The sequence below is a fragment of the Thamnophis sirtalis genome, unplaced genomic scaffold (genome assembly GCF_051295495.1).
Source record: "Thamnophis sirtalis isolate CommonGarterSnake01/CBP01778 unplaced genomic scaffold, rThaSir2_p1.2 scaffold_4, whole genome shotgun sequence".
NCBI classification, from domain to species: domain Eukaryota; kingdom Metazoa; phylum Chordata; class Lepidosauria; order Squamata; family Natricidae; genus Thamnophis; species Thamnophis sirtalis.
The window spans coordinates 6,943,457-6,966,516 of NW_028261384.1; the positions used below are offsets into that span (position 1 = coordinate 6,943,457).

The window sequence follows — 23,060 nt, forward strand, 5'->3', positions numbered from 1 at the left end:
TGAAGGATGGTACTTAGACACACTCCAGGTGTGAGAATGGAGTATTTGGTTTCCTCAGGATAGATACACAAGCAGAGCTGTAAGTCGTTAGCTCTATTCATTTCCTTATCAAGATCTCAAGATTATTATCCAAAAAACCTCTTGGATGAGAAGTGCAACGTTTTCAAAGAAAGTCCAGTTGCTTATTAGAAAATGCATTTTGGGACAAAATGTAGGACCTTCCACAGACATCAAGATCTCAAGCTCTTTGGTAGATGCCAGGCTCTGTCTAAGCCAGGGATATCAAACTCAATTTCATTGAGGGCCGCATCAGGGTTGTGTACCGCCTCCTGCCGATTACCTCCCATAGACCGATTAGATCTCACAGATTAGATCTCCTCTGGATTCCATCTGCCAGCCAATGTCGGCTGGCGACTCCTCGGGGGAGGGCCTTCTCTGTTGCAGCTCCAGCCCTTTGGAATGACCTCCCCGTGGAGATCCGGACCCTTACTACCCTCCCGGCCTTCCGCAAAGCCGTTAAGTCCTGGCTGCTCCAGCAGGCAGGGGGGCTTGTGAAATGTCCAGCCCCACGGTAACTGTGAATGTTGTGTATTTTAAAGTGTTGTTTTGTTTATTTATCCCCTTCCCTTGTTTATTGTAAGCCGCCCGGAGTCCTTTGGGAGTGGGCAGCATACAAGACCAATAAACTCAACTCAAACTCAACTTCTTCCAACCGCCGGTTCTCTGAACTGCTTAGAAAGTTAACAACCGGTTCTCCCGAATAGGTGCAGACTGGCTGAATCCCACCACTGGTGTGGGCATGCGTACATTCAGCACACGAGAACAAAAAAGTTAGCCATCACTGAACCAGGTCAAAAGTTCACTCCCACGTATTTCCTTAAGCCAGTAAATCCCAGTTTCAAATGGGTCTCAAAAGATCCACCTGAGTTCTAACCAAAGGAACATACTTGCAGTTGAGTGAGAAACTAGTAGCAAAGATTTGAGAAAATTAAGCTCATTCCTTTTAGTGTAGAGCAGTGTTTCTCAACCTTGGCAACTTGAAGATGTCCGGACTTCAACTCCCAGAATTCCCCAGCCAGCGAATGCTGGCTGGGGAATTCTGGGAGTTGAAGTCCGGACATCTTCAAGTTGCCAAGGTTGAGAAACACTGTTGTAGAGCTATCCTTGTATGAGCAGTTTTGTACACTACTCAGCAGAAGATTTGATTCTTGGGCTTTGAATAATTTACGTGTTGTTGGAAGAAAAGTTATTCCCCTTACAGCTACCGTATCTGGCTATTCCATTAGCAACTTTCCGTGCCATTGTTTTGAGACTTCCAATTTAATTGTTTTGAAATATCCAAAGGTATTGGACTGAAAATATATCCCTAGATAAACGAAGGCCTTCTTTTCTTCTGTTTGGTTTAAATATTCTCAATTTTCCAGTTTCTATGCCTACAAAGATCAGAACACAGGTAGTCCTCAACTTACAACCACAAGTGAGTCCAAAATTTCTGTTATTAAATGAGACGATTCTTAAGTAAGTTTCCTCCCCCATTTTACAATCTTTCTTGGCGCAGTTGTTAAATAAAAATCACTGTAGTTAAGTTACGGTTGTTAATGAGAATCCAGATTCCCAATTGACTTTGCGTGTTGGAAGGTTGCAAAAATTGATCCCATGGTACCAGGCACTAAAAATGAACCAGTTGTCCAAGAATATGAATTTACATCATGTGTAAATCTAGACCCCTTTCAGTCGGGCTTCAGGCCTGGCTACAGCACGGAAACTGCTTTGGTCGCGCTGATCAATGATCTCTGGTGGGCCAGGGATAGGGGTCACCCCTCTATCCTTGTGCTCCTTGACCTCTCAGCGGCCTTCGATACCATCGACCATGGTATCCTTCTGCGACGGTTGCGAGAGGTGGGAGTGGGAGCCACCGTTCTTCGGTGGTTCTCCTCCTACCTCTCAGACAGGTCGCAGTCGGTGTTGTTCGGAGGGCAGAGATCGACCCCAAGGCCCCTCAATTACGGGGTGCCACAGGGTTCGGTCCTGTCTCCCCTCCTATTTAACATCTACATGAAGCCACTGGGTGAGATCATACGCCGGCACAGGATTAAGTACCATCAATATGCAGATGATACGCAGTTGTATCTGTCTGCCCCGTGCCAACTCAGCGAAGCAGTAGAAGTGATGTGCCAGTGCCTGGAGGCTGTTAGGGTCTGGATGGGAGCAAACAAGTTAGCACTCAATCCAGACAAGACCGAGTGGCTTCTGATGTTTCCTCCCAAAGATTGGCCAATTATTCCATCTCTCAGGCTGGGGGGTGAAATTATACGCCCCTCAGAGAGGGTTCGCAATTTGGGAGTCCTCCTGGATCCCCAGGTGACTTTAGAACACCATTTGTCGGCTGTGACCAGGGGGACCTTTGCCCAGGTTCGCCTGGTGCACCAATTGCGACCCTACCTGGATCGGGAGGCCCTTCAGACAGTCACTCACACCCTTGTGACCTCAAGACTGGATTATTGTAATGCGCTCTACATGGGGCTGCCCTTGAAGAGTGTTCAAAGACTCCAGTTAGTCCAGAACTCAGCCGCGCGAGCGATTGTGGGTGCACCCAGGTACACCCACGTCACACCTATGCTCCGCGAGCTGCACTGGCTACCCATTAGTCTCCGAATCCGCTTCAAGGTGCTGGTCGCTACCTATAAAGCCTTACATGGCATCGGACCTGGGTACCTGAGAGACCGTCTCCTGCCGATTACCTCCCTCAGACCGATTCGATCTCACAGGTTAGGTCTCCTCTGGATTCCATCTGCCAGCCAATGTCGGCTGGCGACCCCCCGGGGGAGAGCCTCCTCTGTTGCAGCTCCGGCCCTCTGGAATGATCTCCCTGTGGAGATCTGGACCCTTACTACCCTCCTGGCCTTCCGCAAAGCCACCAAGTCCTGGCTGCTCCAGCTGGCCGGGGGGCCTGTGAAATATCCAGCCCCACGGAAATTGTGAATGTTGTGGTTTTGTTTTTAAAGTGTTGTCTTTGTCTAGTTTTCCCCCTTTCCCTTGTCTATTGTGAGCCGCCCGGAGTCCTTCGGGAGTAGGCGGCATACAAGACAAATAAAATAAAATCAAAATAAAATCAAATGTGTCCATGGAGATGCTGAAATGTTCCTAAGTGTGGAAAATGGTCCTAAGTAATTTTCTCCCCCAATACTATTCTAATTTTAAACAGTCACTAAAGGAATTGTTAAGTTTTGTCCCAAAGGTGATTTTTTATCAGGAGGCAACTGGACTTTCTTGTTTTTTCTTTGAAGATATTTTGCTTCTCATCCAAGAAGATTCTTCAGCTCTGACAGGATAGTGGGAAATGGAAGAATTTATATTTCTTTCAGACAGCTGGTCCATTTGCATTCTTTCAGAGAGTCATTGAGGCCGCTAAGGGCTAAACCTCTAAGTGCTTCAATGACCCTCTAAAAGGATGCAAATGACCAGCTGTCTGCAAGAAATATAAATTCTTCCATTTCCCACTATCCTGTCTGAGCTGAAGAAGCTTCTTGGATGAGAAGCAAAACATCTTCAAAAGAAAAGAAACAACAACAAGGAAGTCCTGTTTCCTCCTGAAAAAAGCATCTTTGGGACAACCATGACCTGGATGACTGAGAATATCTACAGAACTTCAGGCTACCTGTAAAACAAGTCATGTTTAAAACAAGTTTTGTCTCTGATACTCAATTTAAGCGAAAGATGGACTTTGAGGAAGCAGACTGATTCCTTTGAATTTTGATGCTGGAGAAGACACCTGAGCTGTGCTTCTCAATCTCTACAACTTTAAGTTGTGTGGACTTCGACTCCCAGAATTCCCCAGGCAGCTGCGCACACCACCATCGCAACATCCCCATGGTTGTTCCATCAAAAGTTGGACATTTGGCATCTGGTGCATATTTAAGACGGATGGCCGCCTCCCAGGTTGTGATTTGCAACTTTCCCAACCAATCTCTGACAAGCAAAGTCAGTGGGGGAATCCAGATGTGCTTAACAACTGCATGATTCACTGAACAATATGGCAAAAAAAAGGTTGCAAAATTGGATGCAGCTCATTTAACAACTCCCTTGTTTACCAATGGTAATACAGGACCTAATTGTGTTTCTAAGTCAAGGATTCTCTGTAACTTTGCATTTAATTCATAATATGATAAAATGGAGCAATTAAACGGAGTGGGTGAAATTAAGAAGAACAAGAAAGACAAATCAATGAAATCTTCACATCACGTAACAGTAGAGTTTGGGGGCGCCAGCAGGTCACTTAGCTCAAGGATTTCAATTCAATTCAGAATAGAGCTGGAAGAGACCTTGGAGGTCTTCTAGTCCAACCCGTTGCTCAAGCAGTTGATCCTATATCATTTCAGACAAGTCCAATCTCCTCTTAAAAGCCTCCAGTGTTGGAGCATCCACAACTTCTAAAAGCAAACTGTTCCACTGATTAATTGATCTCACTGTTAGGAAGTTTCTCCTTAATTCCAAGTTGCTTCTCTCCTTGATTGGTTTCCATCCATTGCTTCTTCTCTTGGCTTCTGGTGCTTTGGAAAATAAGTTGAACCCCCCACCCCACTTCTTTGTGGCAGCCCCTCAAATATTGGAATACTGTAGCTTGAGTGTAGGATGAGAGTGGAGGTCTGTTCTCCAAGCTTATGGAGTGGTTTGGTGTGGGCATCGTGGAGTCAGTAGGTCTTGTGATGGGAGGGTCAGGGCAGGGCAGGTGAGGGGGTCTTGTGAGGGGTGGGTCACATCAGACCTTTACCTGGCGTGACCTGACCCATCACAAGACTCTCACCTGACATGGCCTTTCCATCACAAGACCTACTGGCCACACGGAGCCCTTATAAGCAGAAGGACGCCAACACTGACATCCCCTAAACTCAAAGGTGGGATTCAGCCGGTTCATATCTGTTTGGGCAAATGGGATGCTAATTTTACATCTGATTTGCCGAAGCTGTAGTTGCAAGGACTGGCTGGCCCCGCCCCACCCACACCTCCCCTTCCAGGAGTCCCCATGAAGCCCATTTTGAATGCAGGTAAATACAGGGCCTGCGCGGAGGCTCTGGGAGGGCAAAAAATGGGCCTCCCAGAAGTTCCGGGCCCGTTTCCACCCTCCGGTCACCGCCGTAGCCCAGGGGAGGAATTTTTGCTCTCCCGGAGGCTCAGGTAAATCCTCCGGAGCCTGGGGAGGGGCGAACAATGGGCCTCCCAGAAATTTCGGAAGTCTGGAAATGGGCCCTTTTCTGGGTTACGGAGGCCAGGGAGGCCATTTTTGTCCTCCTGGAAGCTTGGGTAAAGCCTCTGGAGGCTGGGGAAGGTGAAAATCCCACCCCACCATGGTGCAGGAGGCCGAATAGGCCACACCCATCATGGCCATGCCTCCCAGCAACCGGGCGATGATGGGCGTGGCCTACTCAGCCTCCTGCACCACGGTGCAGGAACCAATTTTTGAATCCCACCCCTGCCTGAACTCCACCGAAGATGTTACTTAGCCTGGTAACGAAACGTTTGGAAACCAACCCACAAGCTCGGGGAACGAACCTCCATCTTCACACAGGATTACTGCTATCACTTCACCCCTTATTCCTTCTTTTCAACTATCATCCTTCTTCTGCTCTGCCTTTCTCACCCTTCATCTGCTAGCTGGGATTTGTCAGGGGGAAACCGTTTCCCATATTTTCAAAGCAGTCACCTCATCTGGCTGTGAAGACTCACAAGCTTCTGGGCCAGGCAGATACGACCTTATTTGCAAACAGCTTTCTCTAATATTTTTGTGTGCAGGCTGGTTCTTGCAAGGAAAAGAGACAAAAGGGAATTGGACCTGTTCTTTCATTCCAAGGGGATTATTTTCTTTCTGCTGCTCTGCGTTTCCTTTCTTATTCCCCCTCTTAACTAGGCCTGCCAAATTTCACGGACTTGCCAATTAAATATTCTCACTCCATGGAAGCAGTGACCTATGCTCACAGCCAATCTCCCAGGCAGCCAATTTTAATGTACAGCGAATTTTTTTTTAAAAAAAAAACAAAGCACCAGGAAAACAGTGCAAAGACAGATGGATTGTTTTACACCTTTTAACAGGGTTATTTGGGATCAGCTGAAAGACAGGACAGGCATATTCTGCTCAGATATTCACCCTTGAGAAAAATATCTTTATCGGGATCGGTTTGAAAAGTCATCTAATTGTTCACTGGCCCTTGGTTTAAGCATGGGCATCTCTTGATCTCAATCAACCGTGCTAATTAAAGACCCACGATCCAGACCTGGATATGTCACAAGGAAATGCTAATTTTCTTTCAAAAGCTGACAGGAAAAAAAAAGGCTTTGTGATTTGATTTAGCTTAAGAAAGCCCAGGCTATAAAAACGTGGCGTGATGACAGAGCGTTTGCAATAAAAGTGAAGTATAAGCAAGGAAAAGATATTGGAGGGGGGGGGGCGGGAAACGAACCTCAACTGCATGAAGAAGGAAATTTGAAGAAACTTTGGGAGATAAAGAGACGCTGGAATTTTCCAGGATAATTTTTTTGGGCCAGGAGGGGAAAAGCAAAACAAAAAATGCCAATGCGAATCTGAGCTGCATTAACAGACAGGTATAATCAAGATGATGTGAGGTATTAATCCCATTTCAACGCCTTGGCAAACCCAGTTTTGGTTGCCATGTTATAAAAAAAAAGATGCAGATTCTAGAAAAAATACAGAGAAGAGCAACAAAGATGATAAGAGCCGAGGTGGCGCAGTGGTTAGGGTGCAGTACTGCAGGCCACTTCAGCTGGCTGTTATCTGCAGTTCAGCGGTTCTAATCTCACCGGCTCAAGGTCGACTCAGCCTTCCATCCTTCCGAGGTGGGTGAAATGAGGACCCAGACTGTGTGGGGGCGATATGCTGACTCTGTAAACCGCTTAGAGAGGGCTGAAAGCCCTATGAAGCGGTATATAAGTCTAACTGCTATTGCTATGATCAGGACTGGAGACTAAAATATATGAAGAACAGTTGCGGTAATTGGTCATGTCTAGTCGAGGGGTCGGCAACCTTAAACATTCAAAGAGCCACAAAGTTCACTAACAGGAAGCCACCCCCCATTCGATTCTGAAGCCAACAGGAAGTCCGGTTTCCCCACCATAGAGTCTCCTCCTAGCGCGGTGTCCTTTTTCCTCTACCTAACTGAAAGCCCTATTAATTGTGGAGCCGACTGGAAAACCTGCATCTTGCCATAGAGTCTCCTCCTGAAGTGCCGTGCTTCCGCCCCTCAACCTGGAAGTTCCTCTCAAAATTGTGGTGCCAACCGGCTACAGGGAGCTGCAGCAGAAGGATGAAAGAGCCACATACGGCTCCAGAGCCGCAGATGGTTGACCCCTGATCTAGTTTAATGGGAAGAAGGACTACGGGTGACATGATAGCAGTCTTCCAGTATTTGAGGGGCTGCCACAAAGAAGAGGCGGGTCAACCTATTTCCCAAAGCACCGGAAGGCAGGAGAAGAAGCAATGGATGGAAACTAGTCAAGGAGAGAAGCAATCTGGAATTAAAGAGACATTTCCTGACAATGAGAATAATTAACCAGTGGAATTGCTTTCAGAAGTTGTGGGAGCTCCATCATTGAAGATTTTAAAGAAGAAATTAGACAGCCATCTGTCTGGAATGGTATAGATTTTCCTGCTTAAGCAGGGGGTTGGACTAGAAGACCTTCAAGGTCCCTTCCAACTTTGTTATTCTGTTAAAATTATTTCTATATATTTATTTAATTCATATGCCACTGATCTCCCCGATAAGGTGACTCCGGGAGGCTCACAAATTGTAAAAAGGCAAATAGAAAACAATTAAAATGTATTGCTGTCTGTTTCCCATTTCCAAAGGACAGGAAAATTTGCTCCTTAAATTTGGGCGTCACACCAACGTATGGAAACTTTCTACTTCCTGTTTACTCACTGGATTGAGGGAGAGATGGCTGCTTTAAAGATGAAGCCCGCGATCAGTTGAGAAGGTCTCAGTGATTACCAAAACTTCCGTAGAAAATGGACTTCAGCTCCCAGAATTCCCCAGCTAACCTGTGTGGAGTTCATCTCCCAGAACTCTCAGTTGGCATGCTGTCTGCGGAATTCTGGGAGTTGAAGTCCGCCCATCTTCAAATGGCGAAGGTTGAGAAAAACTGCACTCCCTGCTGTTCAGCAAATCAAATCATCTTACTTTCGAGTAAAAACTTGAGATGGGGCAAAGCTGCATAAAAATCTCCACAGTAAAGTTCTCACCAGCAGAACAAGAATCACTGGTCCTTGATAGATGTAATCTATATATTTCCCCGGTTCTTTTCCAAACCAGCACCTGAAAATAGATATCATGCATTAATGAAATATAAGGAGAACGAAAAGCAGTGAAGGGGAAAAAACAAATTGATGAAAGAAGAGTGGAAGAGGGGAGACGGGGGGGGGGAGCTTGAGAGGGCTGTGTTTGGACGGAGCTGATGAAATGATGAAAAAGAGAAAAATATAGGAAGCAGTGAATAAGCACAGCGATAGCAAGGATGTTTGGTGAGCACAGAAATAGGAGCACAGGGGAAACATATTGAATGCTGTAATTTAAATTCTACTAGCTGATAACCCGACATTACTCTGCTATTTATTTATTCTAATCCATACATTTGTCCTCAAAAATAATCTTGAACGAAATGTAATTTCCAATGTTGGATTTTCCACATTACCAGAGGGAGTCCTCTTATGGAGTTCTGTGAAGCCGTTACCATGGCAACTCCACCGCCCTGTACGGTAGAAGCCATTTTGAGGCACAACTGGCTGTATCTTAACAGAACACTCATCCCGAAGGTATTAGGGGTGTCTTACCCCCACAGTATTTGTTTCCAGAGAGTGTACCAAGTTTGGTTGAAATTGCTCGAGGTGTGTTCAGAGTTATGCTGGAACACACACACACAAACACCCATTTTTATATATTTGTCTTTTCATTTTTCTTTTATCCCTGTTATTTCCTGCTTTACATATATATGGGTAGTCCTTAACTTATAACCATAATTGAATGTGGAATTATGTTGTAAGTCAAGTTGGCTATTAAATGGGACCCAATTTTACAACATTTTTTGTGTTGGTCGTCAAACTAAAGCCAGGATTTGTTAAGTGAAGACAAATGGCTTCAAATGGCTTTTCTGGCAAAATCCTATACCATGTTTATGTGGCCGTAGGGTTCTGTAAATGGCACTAAAAGGGGGCTAGTCCTTAGTGCCCAAAACATTGAAGATTAGCTGTATGGATGTATGAGCTAGTATAGCCAGTCCTCAATTTACAACTGTTCATTTAGTGACCATTCAAAGTTACAGGGGCACTGCAAAAAGTGATTTAGGACTATTTTTCACACTTATGACTTCGTGGTCACGTGATCAAAATTCAGACGCTTGACAACTGACTCGTATTTACAACGGTTACAGCGTCCTGGGGTCATGTGACCTCCTTTGGCGACCTCCTGACAAGTGATGTCAATGGGGAAGCCAGATTCATTTCACAGCAGTTTGACTAAGTTAACAGCTGCAGTGATTCACTTAACAACAGTGGTGAGAAAGGTCATAAAATGGGACAAACTTAACAAATTTTAAGGAATACCTGTATGGATTTAGCAACACAAATGTTGGGCCATAAGTCGAGGACTACTACCTGTATAAACTCCATAGGGATAAAGGTTCCCCTCGCACATATGTGCTAGTCGTTCCCGACTCTAGGGGGCGGTGCTCATCTTCGTTCCAAAGCTGAAGAGCCAGCGCTATTCGGAGACGGCTCCGTGGTCATATATGGCCGGCATGACTCAACACTGAAGGCGCACGGAACGCTGTTGCCTTCCCATCAAAGGTGGTTCCTATTTTTCTACTTGCATTTTTTACATATTTTCGAACTGCTAGGTTGGCAGAAGCTGGGACAAGTCACGGGAGCTCACTCCATTATGTGGCACTAGGGATTCGAACTGCCAAACTGATCGACAAGCTCAGCGTCTTAGCCACTGAGCCACCGCATCCCTTCATAAACCCCATATACATCAAATAAAAGATATGAACGTTGTGGTGTCCCTATAGGAATGATTCTCAGTTATGCCTTTGCAATGCTGGGGATTTGTTTTGCTTTTCAACTTAATTATGCAAATGAGGATGACGGATGCTCTCTTTTAGCACATCCAGTCGCCTTATACTTCACTTCTCTTTCAACCTCCACTGTTGCCTTATTAGCACCTCGCAGAATTCAAGGCACCTGCCAATTATTTTCTTCCCCTCTGATCCTCAGCAAACTCTGAAGAGGCAGGATGGAGGGTTGATGTACCACATTCGGCTTCCTACCTGCCTTCTTTCCACCAAGCTCAGAGCATCGTCAAGTGACTATGACATGCCATATGACAGAGACTTTCATTGTAGCTTGTGTGGAAGAAGCCTTATTTTGAGCCTACTGTATTTTTCGGAGTATAAGGCGCACCATTTTTTCCTCAAAAAAAGAGGCTGAAAATCTGGGTGCGTCTTATACAGCGAATACAGCATTTTTGCCTCCCGAAGCCCCGCCCCCTCCACCAAAATTGCCGTGCATAGCCTTATGGAGGCTTTCAGGGCGCTCCTGGGGGCTGGGGAGGGCAGAAATGAGCAAAAAATGGACCGGTTTTTGCCCCGCTAGCAGGGTCCATAAAGTTATGCATGTAATTTTTTTTGACAAAAAACAGGCCCGTTTCGCTAAAAACAGGCTGTTTTTGCTCGTTTCCCCCCCCCCATGCAGGAGCACTCTGCAACCCCCCTAGGCTATTCATGAATTTTAAAAAAACACCTGGGCCCGTTTTTGCAAAAATGGGCCCTTTTTCGGAGGTTTGCAGAGTGCAAAAACTTCCCCGGCCCCCACGTTTGGAAAGCTCTTTAATTGATTGATGAGAATTACATTGATCGAGTGCTGTGCCAGCAGAAATACCTATCTACTGTATTTCTCTCTCTCTCTCTTTCTATTTCTATCTATCTCTCTACCTACCTATACACACTCTCTCCCTGCCTCCCTCCCTACTGTATTTCTCTCTCTTTCTCTCCCTCTCTATCCCTCTATCTACCTACCTACTTTTTTTAAAAAAATCCTCTTCAAAACCTTGGTGCGTCTTATACTCCGGTGTGTCTTATACTCCGAAAAATTCAGTAATTGTGAGGGTTCTTTCTATCTTTCTTTTTCTTTTCTTCTTTTCCTTTCTCTCTTTCCTTCCCTCTCCTTTTCTACCTCTTCTCCATATCTTTTCCATCTTCTTCTCTTCTCTTCCTCCTTATCTTCTTTCTTCCTCCCTATCTTCTGCATATTATCTTCTTTCTCCTCCCCTTCCTTCTCCTCCCTATCTCCCACCCTCCTCCCTATCTTCACTTATCTTCTTTTTCTCCTCTTCCTCCATCTTTTCTCTTCCTCCCCCTCCTCCCTATCTTCTCCATCTTATCTTCTTTCTCCTTCCCTTCCCCTCCTCCTCCATATCTTCTCCATCTTATCTTTCCCCACTCCTTCTCCTCCCTATTTTCTCTTATCTTCTTTTTTGCCTCCATCTTTTCTCTTCCTTCTCCTTCCTATCTTCTCTATCTTTTCTTTTTCTCCTCCTCCTCTTCTCCTTTTTCTCTTCCTCCCTACCTTCTCCATCTTATTTTTCCCCTTCTTCTCCTATCTTCTCTTATCTTCTTTTTCTCCTCCTCCTTTCTCTTCCCCCTCCCCCTCCCTACCTTCTCCATCTTCTCTTCTTTCTCCCCCTTCCTTCTCCTATCTTATCTTCTTTTTCTCCTCCTCCTCCATCTTTTCTTCCTCCTCCTCCTTCCTATCTTCCCCATCTTAGCTTCTTCCTCCTCTTCTCTTCTTCCTCTTCCTCCCTACCTTCTCTATCTTATCTTCTTTCTTCTCCTCCTCTCCCTCCTTCTCTGTATGTTCCTCCTCTTATCTTCCTCCTCCTCTCCCTCTCCTCCCTGAAAAACCGATTTACAATTCCTTGAATTCAATGACTCTTTTTATACCCCGTGATCAAAATTCAAGTATTGGCAATTGCCGTGTATTTGTTATAACCGTTGCATATTCCCAGGTCACTTGATCGCCACTTGTGACCTTCCCAGCTGGCTTTTTGACAGGCAAAGTGAATTAATTTATCGACTGTATGATTCACTTAACAATTTTGGTGATTTGCTTAACAACCGTAACAAACAAAAAAAAAAGTCAGAGAATGAGTGTTATTCTTTAACAACGCCTTACTTAGCGATGAAAACTCTGGTCATAAGTTAAGGACATGAAGCATTCTTGGCTCGATTTGAATTCATTATATATATTTTTTCCCCCACCTTTCTCCCAGGATCCTGAAGTAAACATGAAGCCCTCTGAGACCACAAGAGTCTCCCCACCACCACCCCAAAAATAGTAATTTTGGTAATAATTTGCGCAGTGGAGCTGACCTGGGCCGATGGCTCGCATGCCCGCAGAGAGCCCTGTGCATGCCACCTATGGCATGCATGCCATAATGGGTTTGCCATCACGGGCCTGATACATTATCCTGATGCAAAGCTCATTTTTGCTGACCTGCTGCTTGCAGAAAAGCAGGGAGTGGGTTGAATCATTTTTATACTTACTGCTCATTTTCATAATAAAGCTTGCAGACAGCCCAGGCAATGATAATGGGGCAAGGAATACCTACAAGAGAAAAAAGAGGGGTGGGGGGGAAACAGAATGGAAGTTCTAAGAGACTCCTTCAAAGCTTGGAAGGAAAGGAGTAAGAATTGTCACAAATTCAGCCCTATAATGGAACCTTTTCAGACGTCTGAAGGAGCAGAGATAAGCTACATCAAAGATTTGTTTTCCTAAAAATACTAGAATAGTGTTGGTTTTATGGACCCTTTTAGACATTTGCTTCCATCTATCCATCCATTTAGAAAAAACTTTGCTGTACATCTTTCTATCCATCTACTCATGAAAACATTCCATTTTCCTCACTTGCTCGCTCCCACCCTGCCTCCCTCCCACTTCCTTCCTTCCTTCCTTCCTTCCTTCCTTCCTTCCTTCCTTCCTTCCTTCCCTCCTTCCTTCCTTCCTTCCTGTAAGGAAATATCTCTGAAATAATGATCTAACAAGGACATACTTTGTCTAATATGTCAGTTTCATTTTCTTTCTTTCTTTCTTTCTTTCTTTCTTTCTTTCTTTCTTTCTTTCTTTCTTTCTTTCTTTCTTTCTCCCTCCCTCCCTCCCTCCCTCCCTCCCTTCCTATAAGGAAATATCTCTGAAACAACGATCTAACAAGAGCATAATTTGTCTGATATGTAATAGTTTCCCTCCTTCCTTCCTTCCTTCCTTCCTTCCTTCCTTCCTTCCTTCCTTCCTTCCTTCCTTCCTTCCTTCCTTCCTTCCTTCCTTCCTTCCTTCCTCCTGTAAGGAAATATCTCTGAAACAAAGACATAGTTTGTTTAATATGTAATAGTTTCTTTCCTTCCTTCCTTTTCCTCCTTCCCCCCTCTCCCTCCCACAAGTGATATTGCAAGACCACAACAATTTTTGAGATACCCCCTCTGACCTCAGTAAAGGTGGAAGCTCAGATGCATAACCAGCCCTTCTCTTTCTGCCTTGATGCTACCCTGATTCATCAAACAGGATCTCCTGCTTGAGCAGGGGTTGGACTAGAGGACCTCCAAGATCCCCCCCCCCCCAGGTCTGTTGTTCGTTAATTTTGTACATTACTGAGGAAAGGCCTGGCTAACAATGAAACTCCCAAACGCCACATGGGAAGTGCGTTGTGTGCTTTCAGATGGCTTTTTTATTCTGTAAGCCGCCCGGAGTCCTTCGGGATTGGGCGGCATATAAATTCATTAAATTTGGATTTTAATTTGAATTTACACCAGCCGATGAAGAGAAAAATCCATTTCCTCAGCTTGTCTGTGCTGTAGGTCATCACAATGGCCGTGTGGAGGTAACAACCTTCCACAAACATCCAGAAGAAATTGGTCACCACGAAGTAGTTGAAGATGGTTGTGATGCACCGGCACCAAAGCTGTTGGGAGATAGGTACATATTTTAGTTCATTTGCACCACACGGGGTTTATACGTTTGTTCAGGAAGTCCTTGACTTACGACCACAACCGAGCCCAACATTTCTGTCGCTAAGTGAGACTTGCCCCATCTTATGACCTCTTTTTGGCCACAGTTGTTAAGTGAATGCAGCTGTTAAATTAGCCACACGGTTGTTAAGGGAATCTGGCTTCCCCCTTGATTTTGCTTATCGGGTGGTCGCAAAAGGGGACCGCATGATCCCGGGGCATTGCAACCGTCATAAGTACGTGCCAGTTGAGTGTTTTTTCTCTACCAGGGCAACCTAGTCTACCCAAATATGGGAAGCAGCATTCTGTTGTTCCCCTTTATTTTCTTTGTCAGTAAAATATAAATTTAATACATGCCAGTTGCCAATTTGTCTGAATTTTGGTCATGTGACCATGGGGATTCTATAATGGTCGTAAATATGAAAAGCGGTCGTAACTCACTTCTTTCAGTGTTCGAACAGTCACTAAATGAACTGTTGTAAGTTGAGGACTGCTTGCACTCAATGGTCTGCAGTTTTCTTTTGCCCTTTGATTGTGACTGGTTTAATGCAAAATGCAACATAAGGCAACTACAGGTAATCCTTATTTTATGACTATAATTTGGCCAGAATTTTCATCGGCAAGCAAGTTAAAATGAGTTCCACCCCAATTTTACAACCTTTCCTGCCATGGTTGACAGGAAATGACTGCAGTTGTTAAATGACTCATGCGGTCATTAAGCGAACCCAGCTTCCCCCCCCCCCCATGACAATCACAGGATGCGGAAACCATCATGAACACATGCAGGTTGCTAAGCAACCCAATTCTGATGGGGGGGGGCTCCAATGGTTGTGTAAGTGCGAGGAGCAGCCGCACGTCGCTTTTTTTGTCAGTGCTGCTGTAATTTTGAACGGTCGCTAAGTGGATGGTTGTAAGTCAAGGACTACCCGCACTCGAATTTCTGCCATATCTCTTGAGGGGGGAAGTACCTCATTGCTCTCATGGATATTGTGGTCAATGGTTTGCAGCACGAACCACATCATGTTCCTCAGGATGAACGTTGTGATCAAGTTCCAGTGGATAATGTTGCGGAGGCATCGGATACTCCTAAAACGGCAAATATATAGATATATAGATATATATTTAGAATGGTTTTATTCATCTGAGTGTGCTCCGTGGAATCCTGAAGCATCCAATCAATAAAATGGCTGTCCTAGGGAGAAGGCTCTGCTCTACAACTCCAGCAAAATTACCTTTCTTTCACGCCGGAGGGCATAGATTGTGCACTCTGAAGTAGATAAATACACAGGATGTTTTAACAGAATAATAGAGTTGGAAGGGACCAGTCCAACCTCCTGCTTAAGCAGGAAACTCTAAACCTGTGATGGCCCAACCTATGGCATGCGGAGACCTCTCGGCAGGCAGGTGAGCTGTATACCCCAGCTTAGCTCCAGCGCACATGCGTGCGTGCCTCATGCCGGCCAGCTGATTTCCTGGTCTGTGCCAGGCACGTGCCAGGGCGCCGGGGAGTGCCAAGGGAGCGCAGGGGGTGCAGCAGCTCCCCCCTCCTGTGTCCCATTTGTGGCCCCAGGAGGCTTCAGGGAGGCCTGCTAGGCCCAAAAATGGGGCATGAGGGGGGGGTGCACACGCATGCATGGGGGTAGCATGGGGATGTCACATACAAATGCACAGGATTACAGTGTCACATGGGGGGGGCGTGTTGTGCGTGCATTGCATTTTGGTGTGGGCATACTTTTCGGCGACAAAAAGGTTCGCCATCACTGTGCTAAACCATTTCAGACCAATGGTTGTCTAATCTCTTTTTAAAATTCTCCAGGATTGGAGCATCCACAACTTCTGGAGGCAAGTCCTTAATTAATTGTTCTCACTGTCAGGAAGTTTCTCCTTAATTCCAAGATGGTTTCTCTCCTTGATCAAGTTTCCACCCGTTGCTTCTCGTCCTGCCTTGCCAAGAAGTTGACCTCCTCTTCTTTGTGGCAATCCCTCAAATATTGGAAGCCTCCTATATCGTCACCCTTAGTCCTGCTTTTCTTTTTCTTTTTCCTTTTTTTATTTTATTTTATCAATTTCATATATACATTCACAATTATATGATCTCATAACTGTTATTCATAATATGTATTTATAACAATTTTTCCCTACAGTTGACAATATACTTGAAGATTGCTTTTTTAACATCCCATAGATCCATCTTATCTTACAACGGTCCTACTTCTTCTTCCCTCCCTCCCTCTTTCCTTCCTTCGTTTCTTCTCTCCCTCCTTCCCCTTCCCTCCTTCTCTCCTTCCTGCTTTTCATTAAACGAGTCACACTTAATTCCTGCAACCTTTTTTTATATGGTCTCTTAATCGTCTTTGTTGCTCTTCTCTGTACTCTTTCTAGAGCAGGGATGTCGAATTGAAGGCCCAAGGGCCACATCCAGCCCACGGGGTCCTTAAACATGGTCCACATGTCACCCTGGAAACAACAAAGGACCAGCCTGCGGTGCCTCTGCCAGCAAAAATGGAGCTTGGGAGGATCGCACAGGGAGCTCCCGATCTCTGTTTTCGGGTGCGATGGCCTCCTGCAATCCTCTGCCGGTGAAAACAGAGCTCGGGAGATCGGCCCTCCCAATCTCCGTTTTCGCTGGCGGAGCGTTTGGGTCACCACAGGTGCTCCTGTCACAAGTGATGTCAAGCTGGCCACGCCCTCCCCAGCCCCCCTCCCAGGTCAAACTCAACCCTGATGTGTCCCTCAATGAAATCAAGTTTGACACCCCTGTTCTAGAATCTCAACATCTATTTTATTTTATTTTATTTTACTTTTGTTCAACCTTTTTTTCCAACAAAGTAGGGGAACATTCCTTCTATTCACAGGGCTCGATATTTAGAACCGCTCCAGCAGTGACAAGAGTATTTTAGAACAAAAAATTTATGTTGCAACGAAAATAAAATGACAAACGCTTAGCTTGTGTGTATCATCACAGCGAGCGGCATATTATGACTGATATGATCATGGGGACTCCAAAATTGTATTCTAATGATGTTTTTAACATTTCTCCGGTGATACAAACTGGGGATAAATTGTTCTGAATACTGCTGGTGGATTAGGAAGCACATTTTAAAGCAGGTTTATAAATGCGACGGCACTCTTAAGGTTCAAAGCCGCATAGCCGAAGTGAAATCAGCTATCTTTATTGCTCTTGGCTGGGAATAAATGATACATGGGCAATCTAGAAGGATGAGAAGGAGACGAATAAGCGCTAATTGTTAATGGAAGTTAAAGGAGAGTAAGTGAAACATGCAACATCAAAAGGAATGAGAAGGAGAAAGAAAAAAATTAGAATAAACTCTAGGTATTCATGCATTTTGGAAACAGTACAGAAAAGGACGAAAACATATGAAGAACAGTTGAAGGAATTGGGTAGGCCTCAGTCTTGAGAAAAGAAGGACTAGGGGGGGACATGATAGCAATATTCCATTATTTGAGGGGCTGCCACCAAGTATTCTCCAAAACACCTGAAGGTAGGAGAAGAAACAATGGATGGAAACTAATCAAGGAGAGGAGCAACCCGGAATTGAGGAGAAACGTCCCAACAGTGAGAACAATTAACTAGTGGAACAGCTTGCCACCAGAAGTTCTTGGTGCTGCTCCATCGCTAGAGGTTTTTAAAGAAGAGGTCTGAAATGCTACAGGTCCGTGATGGCAAACCTATGGCACAGATATGGCACATGCAGCCATATCTGAGGGCACGCGAGGCATTGCCCTATGTCCGGGATGGCAAACCTAGGCCACGCATGTCACAGGTGGCAGGTGGAGCCATTGCTGAGGGCACGCGAGGTGTTGCTCTGTCAGTTGGCCAGCGCGCATGTGTGCGCTTGGCCAGCTGAGTTCAGCCTTTTTTAAAACCATTTTTTACCCTCCCCAGGCTCCAGAGGCTTTATAGGAGCCCCGGGAGGGCGAAAAGAGCTTCCCCACCCCCCTCAGGCCCTCCGGAGGCTTCAGGAGCTTCCCTATGCCCCTATAGGCAAACCGGAAGTTCGGGAATGGACTTCCGGTTTGCTCATAGGGCTGGTTTAAGCACTCCGGAGGCTTCAGGAGGCTTCCCTGAAGCCTCCGGAGGACTAAAAAGGACCCTACTTCCGGTTTGCTTGTAGGGTGGTTTTTAGTCCTCCGGAAGCTTCAGGGAAGCCCCCTGAAGGTCCTTGAAGCCTCTGTAGGGCCTCCAGGGGGCGGGGGAGGCTGTTTTCACCCTCTCCAGACTCCTATAAAACCTCTAGAGCCTGGGGAGGGCGAAAAAAACATGCAAAAAATTGTGTGTGTGTGTGTGTTGTCACACCTCTCATGCGTGCATGCACTCTGGGTGTGTGTGTTGCGCATTGCATTATGGGTGCAGCACGCCAGCGCACGACCCCCCCCTGCGCTCCCCCCCACTTATGGCATGCGAGCCAAAAAAGCTTTGTCGTCGCTGCTCTATGTGAACTAATTGTGAGCCTTCTGGAAGGGAGGGAGGTTGTTTTTCATCCTCCCCAGGTTCCAGGAAAGTATCCGGATCCTGTGGGTGGGGGAAAATGGGCCCAACGGCCTACTGGAAGTTAGGAAGTAAACTTCCTGTTAGATCGGGTAATTGAGGCACAAAAGGCTTTAGTGAACAACAGCTCTTTATTGCAAGTCAAGTAAACATCCGGCTGAAGAAGGGTCGGACAGCATCCCCTTTTAAAGGGATGTGTCAGAACCTCTTAGCCCAGTGTTTCTCAACCTTGGCAACTTGAAGATGTCTGGACTTCAACTCCCAGAATTCCCCAGCCAGCATTCGCTGGCTGGGGAATTCTGGGAGTTGAAGTCCAGACATCTTCAAGTAACCAAGGTTGAGAAACACTGTCTTAGCCAATGAGATTCAACCTCTGTTCCCGCCGGAACAGAGGACCTTGGTGGAAACCTCTTGCAGTCTGTCATCGGCGGGCGGGGAAATATCTAACACTTCCGGTAGGACCGTTGGGCCATTTTTGCCCTCCCCAAGCTTCTGGAGGCTACCAGAAGTCCAGGGGCTTCAGTGAGGCTAGCACGCATGCACGGGAGAGGGGGGTTTGTGCGCACATGCATTGCATTATGGGTGTGGGCAAGCGTGCACCCTATTGTGCACACATGTGACCTTTTGGCACCCAAGCAGAAAAACTGGTATATGTTGGACAAGAAGACCTCTATTTTATTCTTATTGATTGAAATTACGTTTCCCAAGATTCAGGGATAAACTCCTTCAATCTATTGTATTTTAGACTTCTGCAATTTCTACATTTTGTAACCTACTGGCTTATATTGAATTTTTCTCTGCCTTAGCAACTTTAAGATGCGTGGACTTTAATTCTGAGAATTCCCCAGCCAGCTTGATATTAAAAGAAGCTGCTTGGAGCAAAATGAGAAGGGAAAAAAAATCATGGCGTTATGGAATGGCAGAGAAGGCTTGTAAATTATCCTAACAGGGAGAAAAAATGCTCAGTGGAATGAGTTCACACATTCAACCACTCGAATCAAAATGCAGGAAGTCCTTGGCTTTTAAGTATATTTAGTGACTGTTCAAAAGTGACTTATGACTATTTTTCACACTCAACGACCATTGAAGCACCCCCATGCTCACATGATCAAAATTTGGATGCCAGGCAACTGATTCACATTTATGACGGTTGCAGTGTCCTGGGGTCACGTGATCAACTTTTACGACCTTCTGACAAGCGAAGTCAATGGGGAAGCCAGATTCACTTAACAACCAGGTTACTAACGATTCATTTAACAACTGTAGCAAGAAAAGTCGTAAAATGGGGCAAAATGTCTCACAGCAACATATATTTTGGGCTCAATTGTGGTCATAAGTCAAGGACTACCCATAACCAAGCTTAACAGTAAGCTCGTGTTGTGGGAACTCAACTGCTAGATCTTTAATTAACATAAGAAAATATATTTTCGTGGTAATATGTTGGTGGTAATATATATATAGTCACTTGATTGTGAGATGAGCATCGTACAGGTAGTCCTTGATTTACAACCATTCCTTTAGCCACTGTCCGAAGTTTCAATGGTACTGAAAAAAATTAACATTGGGATCATTTTTCACACTTATGACCATTGTAACATCCCTAAGGTCATGTGGATAAAATTCAGATGCTTGGCAACTGACTCATATTTATGACAGCTGCAGTGTCCCTCCCTGGTCACATGATCCCCTTTTCTGACCTTCTGCCGAGCAAATACAAAGGGGAAGCCAGATTCACTTAACAACTGTGTCACTAACTGAATGCATTGACTCACTGAAAAAAAGGTGGCAAAATAAGTCATAAAACGAGGCAAAACTCACTACTGTATTGCTTAGCGACAGAAACTGGTGTCTCCAATGGGGTCTACCTGTACAGTTTCAATCAATTTAATAAGTGAGTAAAAATAAAATAAATACTGAAGAGGAATTTTGGAAGGAAAAATCTAAGCTATAAATTTTTCAGAAAATCCCATTTTCTTCCCTAAGCGGGATGTGAAACATAAAAATAGCATCCAGCATTTGCTAATTAATGTACCTAAGTTCGGGCAAATTTTATGCATTCTGTTTTTTGACAGTGAAGAATTGGGTAACTGAGTTTCACATATGTTCCACATATGGTGAGGAAAGGGGGGGGGAAGCGCATTCCACGCATAATTTCAGCTACAGTCGGATCTCAGATTACTGCAACAGGTTTGGGAGGGGTGCACCTCACTGGGGAATGTGATTTATGACACAGATTGAGGGGAGGGAAGTTCAGCTATAATTCAAATGAGGCTCAGAACTGACTGCAATAAGGTCTTGCCAAATTGTGCTCTTAATAAATGACTAGTTTTCTTTTGAAACTTGGCTCGAGACACATGAATTAATTAGGGCATCTTTTGGAAAACTGACAGAATCTGGCAAATTCTTAATTTTGAGATTTAACCCCCAGAATTCCTTAGAAGTGGGGATCACCCTGGCTGAAGGATTCTGAGAGTTGAAGTCCCAACATAGAAAGGTATGAGGAAGGCTAGTACAGGAAGTCCTTGACCTACAACTGTCCATTTAATGGCTGTCCAAAGTTACAACAGCCCTAAAAAAATGACTTACAACTGTTTTTCACGCTTACTATTGTACTCTCCCCATGGTTACATGATCAAAATTGCCAACTGGCTCATATTTATGACGGTCACAATGTGCCTGAGATATGTGTTCACTTTTTGCGACCTTCTGACCAGCAGAATCAATGGGGAAGTCTGATTCACTTAACAACCATGCTACTAATTTAATAGCTGCAGGGATTCACTTAAAAACGGTGGCAAGAAAGGTCATAAAATGGGGGGGGGGGAATTTCCTGCTTAGCAACAGAATCTTTGGTCACAATTGTAATTGTAAGTCAAGGATCACCTGTACAAATTTCAGAAGTTTGGCTACTGGAAATCAATCCCACAAGAAATTATTCTTGTAATGTAGAACAGATGTTGTTTATGCTATTATTAAAAGTGGGAGTATAATGAGAAAAATAATCAACCGAACTTTAGATCTCCCTGAGTTTCTCCGAAGAAACATGCAATCTATATAAAAGGCAAATAGCACCCACTAATCACAAAATCTCCAGAACCATAAAGCCTACAAACTTGAAATATAGCACGTATGTTTATCTTGGCTTCTTCTCAGATCATTAGTATTTCTTATACAATAATTAACACACTCTGATGCTAAGGAGTTAGACATTCTACTCCCCCTCCCCACCTGAAAAGAACTCTGTTTCAACTGACAGTTGCCTCACATTCCGTCACCTCAGTTCAAACTGGCAGATGTTCCACTCCTTCACTCAGGGGCTCCTTAGTGCTAAACGTTGGTACATCACCAAAATGTCTACGCCTTCCACCTATGGAACTGCTTCTAGTTTCAAGGTGGCGGGAGAGATATTCCCTTTTGTGTTTCAATTACCGACCACCACTGAGCCAACGGATTGTGAACTGATTTTTTTCCTGCATAGCCCGATCACATAGTTTGTCGCAAAGCATGGGTATCCAGCTAATTCCTTATAATTTCAGCATCGTAATTGTAACAAGGAAAAGATAACATTACATTTCATGCCGCTTTATAGCCGAAAACCAGCTGTGTCAAGTTACTCTGAGATTTGACACATATGTGCACAACCAATGTAGGGTATGATATTAAAGGGGAAAAAAAGCTGGTATGATGATACAGCTAGTTCTCAACTTACAACTGTCTAGTTGAAGTTACAGCGACACTGAAAAAAGTGACTTGTGACCATTTTTCACACTTACGGCCATCACAACATCCCTATGGTCGTGTGATCAAAATCTGACCGCTTGGTTAAGTGAGCAATTTCTGTTTCTAAGCAAGTTGTTAAATGAGTCCCTTGTCCCATTTGGCAACCTTTCTTAGCAAAGTTGTTAAGTGAATCACTGTGGTTGTTAAGTTAGCGTGGGAACGCTGCAATGGTTGTAAGTGTGAAAAACAGGCATAACTCACCTTTTCCAGTGCCGTTGTATCTTGAAACAATCACAAAATGAATGGTTGTAAGTTGTAGACTGCACATAAAGCTACTTTTTGCAATTGACTGATCTGAGTTTTTCAATGACCATAGAGATTGAATGGCGCTCTAGTTATTTTGGGATTGTAACCCAAGTGGTCTATTAATAATTATTAGGTTTTTTCCCCCCCTCTATTTCCTATTTTTGGAAGACAAAGGCCTTACGATGGAGAATAGCGAGCATTCCCAAGAGCCAGAGTGGTTAAAATGGGTAGCAACAAGAATTAACTTGCAGCTAAGGGGAATTCTAACATTCATGCAATTTTATCCATCATTCCACCCACTCCGTATCAGTCAGGGATTAAAAACAAAAGCCCATACCTTTTCATAATCCTTCCTAAAACATACAGGCACTCCTCGACTTACGACCACAATTGAGCCCAAAATTTCTGTTGCTAAGTGAGACATTTGTTAAGTGAGCTCTGCCCCACTATGCAACCTTTCTTACCC

At 44.7% G+C, this 23,060-nt stretch overlaps 1 protein-coding gene across 1 annotated transcript in view; it reads right to left on the minus strand.

Annotated features, from left to right (window-relative positions):
- Positions 1 to 23,060, minus strand: part of LOC106549549 (corticotropin-releasing hormone receptor 2) — a 56,454-nt gene that overhangs the window by 10,813 nt on the left and 22,581 nt on the right. The window contains exons 3-6 of the mRNA XM_087711819.1: positions 15,027 to 15,144; positions 13,859 to 14,012; positions 12,604 to 12,664; positions 8,252 to 8,324 (exon numbers count right to left, since the gene is read on the minus strand). Of these exons, the coding sequence (XP_087567945.1) occupies positions 8,252 to 8,324; positions 12,604 to 12,664; positions 13,859 to 14,012; positions 15,027 to 15,144 (406 nt within the window). The remainder of the gene's footprint in view (positions 1 to 8,251; positions 8,325 to 12,603; positions 12,665 to 13,858; positions 14,013 to 15,026; positions 15,145 to 23,060) is intronic.